The sequence below is a fragment of the Melanostigma gelatinosum genome (genome assembly GCF_949748355.1).
Source record: "Melanostigma gelatinosum genome assembly, chromosome: 21".
NCBI classification, from domain to species: Eukaryota; Metazoa; Chordata; class Actinopteri; order Perciformes; family Zoarcidae; genus Melanostigma; species Melanostigma gelatinosum.
This window is the reverse complement of record NC_136654.1, coordinates 12,326,914-12,341,757: the sequence shown is the minus strand read 5'-3', so window position 1 is coordinate 12,341,757 and position 14,844 is coordinate 12,326,914. Positions and strand designations below refer to the sequence as shown.

The 14,844-nt window shown below is 42.4% G+C and overlaps 1 protein-coding gene across 1 annotated transcript in view; it reads left to right on the top strand.

The window, feature by feature from the left end:
* ryr2a (ryanodine receptor 2a (cardiac)) overlaps positions 1-14,844 on the top strand; it is a gene marked incomplete at both ends in the record, with an annotated part of 170,918 nt that overhangs the window by 115,886 nt on the left and 40,188 nt on the right. The window contains 11 exons of the mRNA XM_079293495.1: positions 2,420-2,479; positions 3,678-3,812; positions 6,163-6,275; positions 6,905-7,001; positions 9,058-9,164; positions 9,363-9,414; positions 9,513-9,563; positions 9,669-9,768; positions 10,294-10,373; positions 10,504-10,580; positions 11,593-11,666. Of these exons, the coding sequence (XP_079149621.1) occupies positions 2,420-2,479; positions 3,678-3,812; positions 6,163-6,275; positions 6,905-7,001; positions 9,058-9,164; positions 9,363-9,414; positions 9,513-9,563; positions 9,669-9,768; positions 10,294-10,373; positions 10,504-10,580; positions 11,593-11,666 (946 nt within the window). The remainder of the gene's footprint in view (positions 1-2,419; positions 2,480-3,677; positions 3,813-6,162; positions 6,276-6,904; positions 7,002-9,057; positions 9,165-9,362; positions 9,415-9,512; positions 9,564-9,668; positions 9,769-10,293; positions 10,374-10,503; positions 10,581-11,592; positions 11,667-14,844) is intronic.

The following is a 14,844-nucleotide window of genomic DNA, read 5'->3' as shown; positions in this document are numbered from 1 at the left end:
AACCCTCACCTGGCTTTCAGGTCACGTTGCATCATATGCCAACACAAATGAGTTGATATAACATAACAAGAAGTCAATTCCTTTTTCAGTTTCAGGAGTTTTTGGCAGTAAATATTGGTAAGCCTACGGAAAATCTCCATCAACACACCAACTCCTAACCAACACGAACTCCTCCAGTGAAGAGAGCAGATCACTTGTTGTTAGCTTCGGTTCACTCGTGCTTTCATATACTGAGCAGTATCGATATCTTGGCACGATGCTCAAAATGAAATTGAAAGAAGCTGTCAGTGTTGTAGCTCAGTCAGCGGGTAGAGCACTGGAACCTCTGTACTGTATTCCACACGGACGCACCACTCTGTAACTCGTGTGTATGTCCTGTGTCTGACTATGCTTCTGGTGACCATACAAGCTGTAACACTGCGTCACAGAGTTATTCAACCCTTCACAAATTTACTTCAAAAGTGTCAAATGCTTTGTCGCTGGAATAGCCTTGTCTGACCAGAGACCAACTAGAACAGTGATTCTCAACTGGTGGGCCCACTGAAAACGGGACCGCGACCCACTTTTGGGTCGCGGTCCCGTTTTCAGTGGGTCGCGGCCCTTTGCCTGACAAAAAAAAATTTAAAAAAGTTGTGATTTTATTTTGAAGGGCATTTTTTATGCAGCGGAATTATTCCAGCATTTACGGCACTTGTTCAGTGGTGCAGGAAAAACACCGACCAATGCGGTGTGAATCACATCACGTGATGCAGCTCAGCCAATCAAATATGAGTATTCTGACTAGTTTCCTGACTTGAGTGAGATGTACACACTCCGTGACACACGGGGAGAGACGAGGATACAGAGAGCAGAGCAGGACTGTTGTAGTGTGAGTTGTGAAAGTTAAATAGAACGATCTCCGTAAGAGAAAAATGTCCAGAGAGACCAGAGTCATTAGACTCTGACTGGACAGACTCATAGAGGTGAATTCTTCAAACACTAATTTCTCCTTTTGGAAGATGTGAAAAATATAATATTGTGGATTTTTCACTTCACCCTGAATGAACTGAGTTTAAAGCTGCAGCGTAATTCAGTGAAAATATTTTTTCTAAATTGAATTTCATTACGTAATTTATTTTTTAATCGAGCTGTTATTTTACTTGAAATGAGAAGAACATGTATTCATGTATTTCTAATCCATCCAGTTAAATTTGAAAAATGACAATAATATTTGTTAAAATATAATTGATGTGTACTTTCTTTCTTTGATTTGACAGTTGTTTACTACACAGACGTTACTACTACTAGACGTCTTGAATATAGATATACCCAAATTATATATATATATATTTATATATATATATAATTTGGGTCGTGGGTCCCGGCTTGTCATTAAGGGGTGATGGTGGGTCCCGCAGCCAGACCAGTTGAGAACCACTGAATTAGAAAGTGATTTAATTGGGACATTTGGCACGGCTATCGCCTGGCTAAGGATTTGAGATCTCTGTTTTGACGATTACTTCAGGAGATTAGGACCAAATGTATTGTCTTTTGTTTTACTGTCCTATCTACGAGGACATAACGGATGTACTCGATAGTAAAATTACCTGAATTTATGTTGATTTCTTTTGGCTGGATGACTATAAAAAACTTGAGTTGCGCTTCAGGAAAGTAGCAGATTTTATTTGCCAAACCTGGGAGGGAAGGCCGAATATTTAGTTTGGTAATTGAATGAAATGTTTAACCACTGCCGCTGCATCTTTAATGTCTCATAAACCCAGGAGGATTGGGCATTTTATGCACATAAAGAAATCAATCAATCAATCTGAGCCTACCAGAAATGGACATGAATCTCAGTCTATATGTTAACACATGATATTGCCACTAATTGTAAATGACTTGGCCTGCTCATCATTATTTGTATGTAACAGCCGACATCGGTTGTCTTGTTGAGAGAGAGGTCCACGTTTCTACGTGACGAGATTATTCTTTTTCTCTTTTTATTCATCGATCAGTACGAGGCAGCTGTGTCTCCCTCTCTCTCTATCTACTGTGACAAACTCTCTGAACCTTCACTTCATTTAATCCCTGCATCAGTCTGAAGGCAGCAGGACACATATGCTGATAAATCTGCAGCCTCTGCTCCGAGAAGTGACGCATCAGAGCGCAGTGCCGTTTCCCACGGCCGTCCGCTGTGTTTAAATCATGTTCAAATGACAGAATTACACACAGCTCTATGCACATCACACTGGTCGCTTACGATGCTGCTTTTATAGAAACCCCTCAACGACTTAGCCCCAAAATATTTGTCCTGCATGCATAGAAGTTATTTCCAATTCCTGTAGCACTTTAAATATCTGTAAAGCAATTGTACATAAATTGTGCTGACACATCTGTTATTAAATGGTTACGTTGTCTGATGCAGTCACTCTGTTCACAGAAAGATACAGAGGGTGAGGTTCGAGAGGTCATCAGGAACAATCTCCATTTACAAGGAAAGGTAAGAATACTTTGAGCTGGTATTTAACAGAGTCACGGTACTGCAAGAATATTTGGGATAAGCTGAACATGACGTCGTGCTTTATATTCAGGCAACAGAGAAGTGTCTACGGTTTGTAGGGGATAGTTTGAATGGCTGACATCCACCGCATACTACTGACCTGAGTGCTCATAGAAGTGAGCAGCTGAGTTATAGGGGTGTAACGGTACGCGTATTCGTATTGAACCGTTCGGTACGAGGCTCACAGTTCGGTACGCATGACGAACCGATCAATACATTTGAATAAAAAAATAAAATAAAACCTTTATTTAACCAGGTAGTCCCATTGAGATTAAAAATCTCTTTTGCAAGATGTAAGTAACAATACTACATAACATTAAGGAGCAGTTTTAGTTTTTTATGCTGATGTGTTGCTAAGAAGACACCCCAGAAGATGGGTCACTCAGGTATAGTTCCATCATTGTTCAAAGTCAAAGAATAACTTCATGATGTTAGTTGTAATGAATAAATATATTTTAAAATCAAGTACATTTCTCTGGCATTTATAGTTTTCTACTGTACCGAAACGTACCGAACCGTGGCTCCACTGTATCGTACCCAACCCAACCGTGAATTTTGTGAACCGTTACACCCCTACTGAGTTATCATTGTGAACTAAAAGTGAAACTAAAGTAAGCTGTGAAAAATATGATTGAAACTCAAACTAAATAAAAAGATGTCCTTTAATAAAAACTAAAATGATACTGAAACCATATTGCCTGGTAAAAAAACAATAAAAGCACGATACAAACAAACCTTCATTCATTTCAGTTTTATGTCACCACCAAAACAGGAGACAAGGAGACAGCATGAACTCTCGTGACGTTGAACCACAGAAACAAAAGCGAACCGAGACTCCAGGAGACGTCGGGTCTACGCAATAAATCCCTGTCGTTCTTCACATGCAGTCTGAGTACGAGCCCGAGCACAGTTGCACCTGTCCGTCACTGACAGACAGGTGCAACTGGAGCTTCCATAGTTGGTCGTGTAGAGGCCATTCCCATAGTGAAACACCAAGACACGTGAGATAGAGAATTGCAACTCAACTGGAATGACATAGAAAAGTCAAAACTTGAATCAAATCTTTTAAAATTCCAAAGACCTTGGTGTGCCGGACCCATGTCCTCATGTTTGTGGGCTGTGTGTGTTTCTCGTACAGCTGGAGGACCCAGCTATTCGTTGGCAGATGGCTCTGTACAGAGACCTCCCTAATCACTACGAGGACACCTCGGACCCAGAGAAGACTGTGGAGAGAGTCCTGGAGATCGCTCACATCCTCTTCCACTTAGACCAGGTGTGTAATGCTGCGTTCACACCGGTCGCGTTGATTTTTTGACGCGCGTCGAGATTACATACAAAGTCTATGCACAGACGCGATGAGACTGGCGCGCCGCGATTTTGCGATGGTGCGGCGCGTTGGACGCGTTATTGCAGTGCGGTGGACGCGTTGGACGCTGCAAAATCGCCAACGCGCGAGTTGAAATTTTTCAACTTCAGCGAAATAATCGCGTGACGCTGTGGCGCGATAGCCTATCAGCGTTGAGTTGCTCCCCCTGTCATCACTGGCTTCCTGCCGTTGTTGAATCAGGAAATAAATCCTGTAGCCGTCTGTGTTCACCCAGAGCTCTACGATACCTCATATCAATAGAGACCGGACCAAACTATGCGTATACATGTGTGTGTGTAAACCATACGGTACAAACAATGAATAGACGCTGCCGTATTTACGTCTACGTGACGTTATTGAGTGTTGGTGGAGCTGCTACGATGTTAGCATAGCCTAGCACCGATCCATCAGAGCTCCATTGAGAAGACCAGTAACCTACAAATCGGTATCATTACGTAGTTATTTCGGAGTCCCTTTTTGTCGGAGAAGACAAGTACAAATCGGCATCATTATGTAGTTATTTCGGAGTCCCTTTTTGTCGGTTTATTGCCGTTGAATCACAGCCAAATCTGTTTATTTTGTGTTCCTACAGCTGTAGTAAACAGCGACCGGTGGCTTGCTAGACAGTGAATACAGCTCGATACAATCCACGGAGCTCCTCTGAACAATATTATGAACCAGACATGACGGCGTTTGGCATTCCGATGTTTGAGGGACTTCCACAACACGTACAAAGCAGCAATTGTCCTTATTCCTTTCACGGTTGACAGCGGAAAGAAATGGCGGCCAGGTGAACGGCTTCCAGGACGATAAACCACGCCCCCTCTCCGGCACTACGAGATTTTGCGGCGTTTGGTGTGAACACGACCGGCGGCGCGTTGGACGCGATTGTGCAGTGCGTTGGACGCTTTTTTGCAGTGCGTCAAAAAATCAACGCGACCGGTGTGAACGCAGCATTAGTGTGTGTGTGTGTGTGTGTGTGTGTGTTGATGACACAGAGCCGACAATATCTGAAATGTTGCATTCCAGTAGTTTAGAGAGTGCAGGCTATGGAACTATCCATATGATATCCACAGCTCTATGTCATCATATTTGGGTTGATGTACAGTATCTTTGTGCTCTTCCATGAAGAAGACCAACTTCATGACGAGAAGCTGTCCTGCTGTCTTATGCTGCGTTCACACCGGTCGCGTTGATTTTTTGACGCACTGCAAATTCGCGTCCAACGCACCGCCGGTCGTGTTCACACAAAAACGCCGCAAAATCGCTCCGTGCCGGAGAGGGGGCGTGGTTTATCGTCCTGGAAGCCGTTCACCTGGCCGCCATTTCTTTCCGCTGTCAACCGTGAAAGGAATAAGGACAATTGCTGCTTTGTATGTGTTGTGGAAGTCCCTCAAACATCGGAATGCCAAACGCCGTCATCTCTGGTTCATAATATTGTTCAGAGGAGCTCCGTGGATTTCATCGAGCTGTATTCACTGTCTAGCAAGCCACCGGTCGCTGTTTACTACAGCTGTAGGAACACAAAATAAACTGATTTGGCTGTGATTCAACGGCAGTAAACCAACAAAAAGGGACTCCGAAATAACTACATAATGATACAGATTTGTAGGTCACTGGTCTTCTCAATGGAGCTCTGATGGATCGGTGCTAGGCTATGCTAACATCGTAGCAGCTCCACCAGCACTCAATAACGTCACGTAGACGTAAATACGGCAGCGTCTATTCATTGTTTGTACCGTATGGTTTACACACACACATGTATACACATAGTTTGGTCCGGTCTCTGTTGATATGAGGTATCGTAGAGCTCTGGGTGAACACAGACGGCTACAGGATTTATTTCCTGATTCAACAACGTCAGGAAGTCAGTGATGACAGGGGGAGCAACTCAACGCTGATAGGCTATCGCGCCACAGCGTCACGCGATTATTTCGCAGAAGTTGAAAAATTTCAACTCGCGCGTTGGCGATTTTGCGGCGTCCAACGCGCCATCGCAAAATCGCGGCGCGCCAGTCTCATCGCGTCTGTGCATAGACTTTGTATGTAATCTTGACGCACCGGTGTGAACGCAGCATTAGAAGAGCTGCTGTGATTGGCCATTGTTAAAACTGCAAAACTAGACATGAGCATGTCTGTTGTTTGAACACAATGATGTGCTGATTGAATGCACTTCTCTGAGCAGTTGTGGGATTATGGCGTTATGGCTTCCAGACGCTAGAGTCGCTGTACTGAGTGGTTCAGTTTGTGTGTTTAGGTTGAACATCCTCAGCGCAGCAAGAAGGCCGTGTGGCACAAGCTGCTGTCCAAACAGAGGAAGAGAGCAGTGGTTGCTTGCTTCAGGATGGCACCGCTCTATAACTTGCCCAGGTACGTTATGTGTGTGTGTACTGTTATGGCCATACCTTCTGGACACAGGGAGAAATCGCCCCCCCTCTCAATCGCCTCCAAAACACAACAGCAGGTTAAAGTAAAAATCAAATGGATTTATTATCCAAGAAGCATAAAAACAGATACAGACAGTTACAAACCGAATCGCACCACTAATAACAAAACAAACCTATATATAAAATCAAATGTGAGATCCAATCCGAGCCACCCAGAAGGCTGGTCTGCCTCCTCGGTGGCCAGCAGAAGATCTGAAATCCCCCAGCGCTTCAAACCATTTGTCTCCCCAGAGTTGCATTCCTCAGCTCATCGATCAGCTCACTGATTGGCTGAAGTCCAACAAGCCCCACCTGGGCCTATGCCCCATTGTCCTAAACTTCACACCTCAAGCAGCCACTTTCACACAACCCCCACTCCAGCACATTCCTCAAACCCCCTCTCAGACACTTAATGCATAAAATGACCAGAATCCCACAAGTAAATATACTGTATCACATTATATCCATCATTAGGAGCTTTAAAACCTAAATCCCTCACAGTACAGTACATCTGGCGTATCTTGTTGGAACGTTTTTATTCTGTGTTTTATTACTGTGTCTCCCCCAAACTAGGCACCGGGCTGTCAACTTGTTCCTGCAGGGCTACGAGAAGTCCTGGATCGAGGCAGAGGAACACTACTTTGAAGATAAACTCATAGAGGACCTCGCTGTGAGTCCATGAATGTAAAACAGATGGAATTATACTCTTGATTAAGAGTTTAATTATGTTGTGTCCATGGCGGAGGAAAGTTCAAGCAGTATCAGAGAACATGAGCTACTTTCTCTCAAAGCCGGACACCAGAGAAGGAAACATAAATGATGATGATGTCAACGAGGACAAAGGGTGGAGCTGTTCCTGCACCCAAATAAGCTTAATCTCTTGAAGTGTTCTCTGTTGTGAAACTAAAAATGTACCCAAATACCCAGGGTTCACTCAGTGTCATCTAGAGCAGGGGTTCTTAACCTTTTTGACTTCGGGGCCCAAGTCTTCAAGTACAAAGTGTCCCGGGGCCCATTCAAACATTAACACTGTATGAGTTTAACTAATTGATCTCACTCTTGGTTTGATTTGTATTCAATAACTATATTAAATCCACTTACAGTTTAACAAGCAACACCCTTGTCAAATAAATGAGATGATAGAATGTGATGATCACAAAGACATTTATTATCATGTGTATGTAAACCTGCATACACAACAAGAAGCCCAACAGGCTTTCCCACCAGCGTTAGATGTTTCGTCGCTAAGTGTCACTTTATTTTTGAAGGCTTCAAATAAAACCAAAAAAATGTGTCTGGAGCTGCAAAAGCTATTTGATATCATAGCTTATGAAGTGTTATATATATATATAGTTATATTATATGTACAAAAACTATAGTTTGTTGTATTTATGAAAATATAGAACAAGAATAGACAATTAATGACATTTTATTGCAATTTTACCTGATATAACAATATCAAACTCTTATGAAGAGGAGAGTTTCTGCAGCAGCTGAGGATTCGCTCTTTGTTGCTCATCACCAGCGTGACACTGTTCAGCACATGCTGTGTGCTTGTTGTGGAAGCATACAATAAGCCAGCATCGTTGGCAGTGAAAGCAAATTAAGACATCCACGCAGAGTTAAACTCTCTATTTTCCTCCGTGACTTTTCTTTTATTGGATTTATCCGTTGATAGTTTACAGAGGGCGGGGGTCTGAAAATCATGATTCACCGTTTGCAGGGAAAAGCTCTTGACAGAGGTAGAGGATTTAACTGCCTGTGGGAATAATTAACATATACGATTCTGTTCATTCATGCTTATGAATTATATTCTCTCTGAACACGTTTCTCTTTTTGGAGAGAGTCGTGCGAGATATCTTCTTCGATCGGCGCAGTTTCCCTGCTCTTCTTTCTATTTCCTCGTCTCTCCCCCGTGTGTCACGGTGTGTAAACCTCACTCGAGTCAGGAAACTTGTCAGAATACTCATATTGAGCTGCATCACCTGATGTGATTTAGACGCATTGGTCGGTGTGTTTCCTGCATCGCCGAACAAGTGCCGTAACGGCTGGATAAGACGTGCCGGTTAAAGTATAAACTCCCGAATTATCTATCGGATTTAGGGCCTGGGTCCAGATCCGGTCTGCCTGTTGGGGACCCCTGATGTAGACTCAGGGAGCCGCAACAGAGGGGCTGAAGAGCCGCAGGTTGCCGACCCCTGGGCTAGCGGCCAGCTGAGTGTCTTCTTCTGCTTATTGCAGCTTGTTAAACAACTGACTGACGCATTACCGCCACCAGGTGGTGGGAAGCTATATCGTAACTGAGCGTTTCATGGATAACAGTAATATCTCTGGTGTCTTCAATTGATAACCTATGCGGCCCCGCGGCCCACAGGTGCAAAACTGAAAGTTTTTTGCGGCCCTCTAGGTGGCGCTCATGGTTAAGAATCACTGATCTCGAACATCTTTCCCAAGTCCCAAACTCCCGCCCCCCTTAGTTACTGTTGCTAGGTCCTACAAGCTTGACAAAAAGAAACATGGCGTCGCTGGTAGATGCAATATAGCTTCAGGAAGCCGACAGCAAGGACTCAAGTATGAGGGTATCGTCACGATGATAGACTTGTTTATCAATACTTATGGACTGTCTTAGGCCACATGTGGATTTTTAAAATGGGCTGTTGTTTAGTTTTTTTTCCAGTGTGCATCATTGAGTCTCCTGTGAAAGGAAATGTATGTTTATGTTTTAGAAACCAGGTGACAAGGAGCCATTGGAGGAAGAGGAGGGGGTGAAACACATCGATCCACTTCATCAGCTCATTCAACTGTTCAGCAGAACAGCCCTCACAGAGAAGTGGTGGGTTCTGTATGTATACTGTATGTAAGATACAAGGCTCCACCCAATGTTTCTGCTCTGACATAAGTCATAGTTCATATTCTAGCAAACTGCATTCTCACACGTCTAGTAAAACAAGGGCTGTCTTCTGTCTGGCTAGTCATACTAAACATGTACTGCTGTTGCTAATGTGTGTGTGTGTGTGTGTGTGTGTTTCAGTAAACTGGATGAGGATATTCTCTACATGGCTTATGCTGACATCATGGCTAAGGTACCAGTGACGATGATGATGATTCCTCCTTTTGCAACATGTTATCTCTCTGCTGTCGACATGTAACTCTCATTTTGTATCACTCTTCGCTCCCTCAGAGTTGCCATGATGAAGAAGATGAGGATGGAGAGGAAGTGAAGAGTTTTGAGGTAGGCCATCAGTAACTCACTTCCGCCTACCCGTCGGTCGCCATGACGGTCTCGGCTGTAAACGGGCATGCTGCTGACATGTGTGTGGTTTTGTTACATGAATAGGAGAAGGAGATGGAGAAGCAGAAGCTGTTGTACCAGCAGGCTCGGCTGCATGACCGCGGAGCTGCTGAGATGGTGCTGCAAACCATCAGCGCCAGCAAAGGTAGGTTTTACGCACTCATCCCCCACCATGCCTCCCACTGTAACTACTGTGCTATTACACTACTAGTTCGTCAAATGTGCCGTATTGGGCTCAGGGCTCAGGTTTATGCGTGTAGGTGTAAGCTTAAGTCAGCAAACATGTTTTCTTTTTCAAAGCTGGCATAAGAAGGAGCTCACTTGCTTGTTGACATCACTCTAAAGCCTATTTAAAAGTGCACAAATTACAAAGATTGATTTTCCACAGTCTGCAAGCGTTCGTTTACATCTATCGACGATACAAACTTTGATTAGACAACTTGAGCAAACATGGTTCTTCAGGATGTTAATGATTCGCTGAATGGTCCACAACACATTTGAACTGAACTGTTATTGAAGAATATAGAGTGACTTTATTGCTGCATGTTTAAGTCTTCACTGCTTGAGAGTGCGAGCTAAGTTAGTGAATGTAAAATTGCATTGATTGTTTGTTGGGTGCGCCCTGGTCATACATAAAGTTGTGTGTCTATGTGTGGTTCCTCTCCACAAGGTGAGATGGGTCCCATGGTGGCCTCTACTCTGAAGCTGGGCATAGCTATTCTCAATGGAGGAAACTCTACTGTACAGCAGGTATCTAAGCGTTAAGACCACAGTTGTATAGTTATTCATACCATATCGTGTCCACCTCCTGTAGTGGTTTCAAAGCAGAATTCGGTCTAAAATAGAACTCAGCTGTCCCATTGTCCTGTCTCTTTGACAGAAAATGTTGGATTATCTGAAAGACAAAAAGGACGTGGGCTTTTTTCAGAGTCTGGCTGGTCTGATGCAGTCATGCAGGTAACTACAAACTCTTCCTGTTTTCAAGACTGAAACATTTCATTACTTTCAATGTATCCACAGGTGGGTGGGTTAATGGGTTCTGACTGCTTTTGACAAGTTCACTCAAGTATGTTTCGAATTTTGAGAATTGCTCACGCTCATGTGACTGTTGTGTAGTTTGTTTATAGCCTAGCATTGGCTTTTCACCTCTGCCGATTGTATTCACGCTTCCACAAGCATAAAAGTGACGTTCATTTGTGGACATGTCAGTATCATGAATGTTTGTTTGCTGCCAGATTCTTTTTGGCAATAATCCAAAAAGTCCCATTGGCTTTTTTTTGAGGGAACCAGAGCGATGCTAACTTTGGGGTTAGCCTACAAAAACAGCACATAAAACAAAAACCGTGACGCTCCCGCTCTACTCCGGCATAATAAATTAAACATTTGCAAAATATCACTCAAACCCTGAGTCCCATCAGTTACAAAAGTTCCTTAAAGTAACGCAAAACAGTCCAATGACAAACAAACAAATCCCCAAAACAAAGTCAACAACAGACGTGGAAGCGTGGTGAGAAGCTGTGGTTCCTTTGTCCCCAGAACTCACGCAACCCCACCACCGCCCGTCTAGCTGGTGGTCCTCCGTGCCGTTTCCATTGAAGTCTCCAGCTTAGTAATCCATTACTGAAGTAACTAGCGGTGTACCACAGGGTTCCGTCCTGGGCCCGCTACTGTTCACCCTCTTTTTCAGTGACATTCCCAGTCTCCTCAGTAACTTCACTGAGCGTGTTATGATCATTAGTGTTTACTAATGTACACACATAAACATCATTATTTCCTCTTGTACTGAACCTACAGCCTCGCAGGAAGGTGGCTGATGTGCTCGTATTTGTTACAAAACCACCTCAATATTTTTTCTGCGCAGATTGAAATATTCACATTAAAATAAAATTGTGATATGGTACTCTGGAGGATGGTCAATGAAGACAGCACAATATATCAGAGATCCACACTACATTTGATTTTGTTTCAGTGTTCTGGATCTAAATGCATTTGAGAGGCAGAACAAAGCTGAAGGACTAGGGATGGTGACAGAGGAGGGATCAGGTAAGCTTCACTACTCTTTATATCTCAACGTCATAACAATAGAAAGAAAGGTTCTTTGAACAATCATTTTTCTGAATTCAAGATAGGTGTTTACTGACAATGCTTTGTTGATATAAAAAGGCTTTTCTTCACCAGATACAGGTGAAATTCAAAACTTGAATTGAAAATTGTACATTCAAACCTACATCTAAAAGTAAATGCTTGCTGAATCCATTGGTTCAGTAGATAAATGCGAATTCTAATATTGTTTCTTCCTCTTATTTAAAATCTTTCTGAAGAGGAAATGGAAGGCGAAAAAGTCTGTGTTTTATCCTCGTCAAATCATTTTTCTTTATCCTGTCATCACTTGGGTTGAGCAATTTGTTGATTTTCATGAAGTGGTAATGCAGTGCTATCTGTTTTTTATATGCATTATTAAGTGGGATTTCCTAGTGTACGTGCTTATGATTTGCCTGTTACATCTAATGTGTGTATGCATTTGTTACAATCATCCTTTAGATTGCATACTGATACTTCAGATCTCCTTTGTTTTACTATTTTGTTGCATTAGATTTTGAAATACAATCATAACTACCGGATAATATTCTCCAACTAGTAAAGTAGGAATAGTGTGTCCTACCATAAAGCCTCTCAGGGAGGAGCTCACAATCAATGTTTGGGAGCACAGACTTTGCACTCTGGCGTTTGACTTTCCTTCACAGAGTTAAAGTTGGTTTCTTCTCACCATGGAAGGATCTTTTCCAAACCTGAACCATGACCGCCTGTTTTTCTAACTGTGTTAACGTTCAATCTCTGAACCTATTGGCTATTAGCCTCTGCGGGCAGCTGCCAATATTTCTGGGGTTTCTTATTCCTTGCAGTGGTCAACTTCTTGCAGTCCGATTAGCAACTTTAGACCCAACACTGTAGTTTGAGTTGAGAGACAACGAGGATCATTTCACAAGTAGCCAGTTTACAAGCTAATTTAAGCAAACAGAAAAGCTCAATTGCCATTGGACGATAGCCGGTGGGTTCCCAGATTGCATTTTGTCCAATTTGTCCCACTGTTTTGTTCTCCACATGGACTGTTTACCTGCTCACACTACTCACAGAAAACACATCTTGGAAGGACCCGACAAAACCTTTTTTTCCCTGTTTTTTAAGCATGAAGTCTTGCTGGTCTATTAAGTCAGGTATGACATATACCTTAGGAACAGACTCTACATTTCTATGCAGAACGTTTGAGCGGGCTTTGGTTGCATGCCTGAAAACAGCCTGTGTGGAGAGCGAAAGAGGAAGGGCATTCACGACTGCTTCATTTCAGTCGTCATCAACTGTTCCCAAAGACAAGTTGAATAGTTGATTCATTGCAGGAGGGTTATCAAGGTTTTTCACCCAATAAAAATGATAGGTTTTTGTGAAAAAGCACAACAAGTAAAGATCCACCTGGGGGTAGGTGAAATAGTCCCTGATTGGCTCTGAGAGGCTGTTTACAGTTGACTAAACTCCCAGCAGGCATGTCTGAGCTGGACTGTCTGACTGTCGTATCAACACAGCTGCTTTCTCGAGAGGTTTAGCTCAAACTGGAGATATGTCTGCAGATAAAAATCTTTATTTGACTTTTATCTTTGCTCAGTTTGTGTATCGTGGCTTCATGAAGTTTTAAACTAAGAGGTCTCTGCTCGTTGATTACTGGTTCTTTGTCGTCACTACAGAACATGAACGCTGCTGTAATGATTGCTGCACAATATCATACGTTTTTAATGCAATGATACTATTTGAGGTGAAAGGGACAGCTCATGTGTGTTCATCCAACTGTTTTTTACTGAATTTAATTATATTGTTGTCAAACCCTGAATGTGCAGAATGAACTAAATCTAATGTTTTTCTGTTCATAATTTCCTCATCGTTGTCTTGAAAATAATAAGTAATCCCATAACTAGCTTTTTAACTGAACAGGTTCACCAGGAGTCTACAATCAAAAAATACATCAATCACAAGGGCTTGGTATTATATATATTTTAAAATATTTCTTTTAGATTCTTTTTTGAGTTTTACTGAGCTCGACGGGTTTTTTGTCAACTCATCATTTTCTTTCCACGTTGACCAAACAACCAAATTGGGATTTTTTTTAAAGCTCTTTTCCCTCTATGTAATCGTTTTCTTTGTTTCTTTCTTTGTTTCTTACTTTCTTTCTCTCTTTCTTTCTTCCCCCTGTTTTCCTTTTTGTCATTTTGGTTTACTGCACTTTCTTCCCTTTCTCAGTCATCACTCATGAGCGTGGTAATTATGCCTTCTGCCATTTCCTTGTGTGTTGGTTGGTCTCTCTCTCTCTCTCTCTCTCTCTCTCTCTCTCTCTCTCTCTCTCTCTTTCACTACAGTCGGTTAGTTGTTGTGTCAGTTCTGTCCAGGTCCTGAGTGTAGACCTTACTCTCACCATTCTAATATCTCTTTTTTTTATCTTGGCCAATTATAACTGGTTATACTGTGTAAAGTCTTAGTCCACTTCTAAAATGTGTCACGTCTTCCTCTTCCACAATAAGCATGAACTGATGATGATTATGATGACTTGTTCTCAAATACACCATATAGATGTTAAGATAAAAAAATCCAGACATATCCAGGCAGAAATAGTAGAAGTGTAGCTAGCGCTGTCTAAAACACAACCCATGTTTGCCTCCCTCTCAGGATTTGTACAGTATCTGGCACATTCTAAATATTACTAATATTTACCATCCTCCACCCCTACCCTCACGGCCATGTAGATAACCTCCAGTCAGCTGGTGGTTGTGTCTTAGTAACTGAGATGGTTGTTATCTGTTGTAAAGTGTACAATCCCATCTGTTCTCACTGTCTATCTCCTAACTCGCTCTCTTAGGGCTGCAATTAATACAAAAATGACCCCAATCAGCCAACCAAAACTATAGATTCATTAAAACTGCACTCATCAATGTTTGTTTTCTCAGGAGTTGGTGGAGACCAACAACAGACACAAACACAACTCCACATGAAGGCCAATGTTAACGCATAACCGGGAGCTGTTTGTTATATATGGTTATGATGTAGTTATAGTTTGTTCAGGCTCCCCCCAAAGTGGCCAAAAAACAATCATTAATGCAGCTTTTACTTTGCTGGCCTCATGCTGATTGTCAATATTCTTTTCATTAATAATACAACAAGTGATGCACATGGCAAGTAT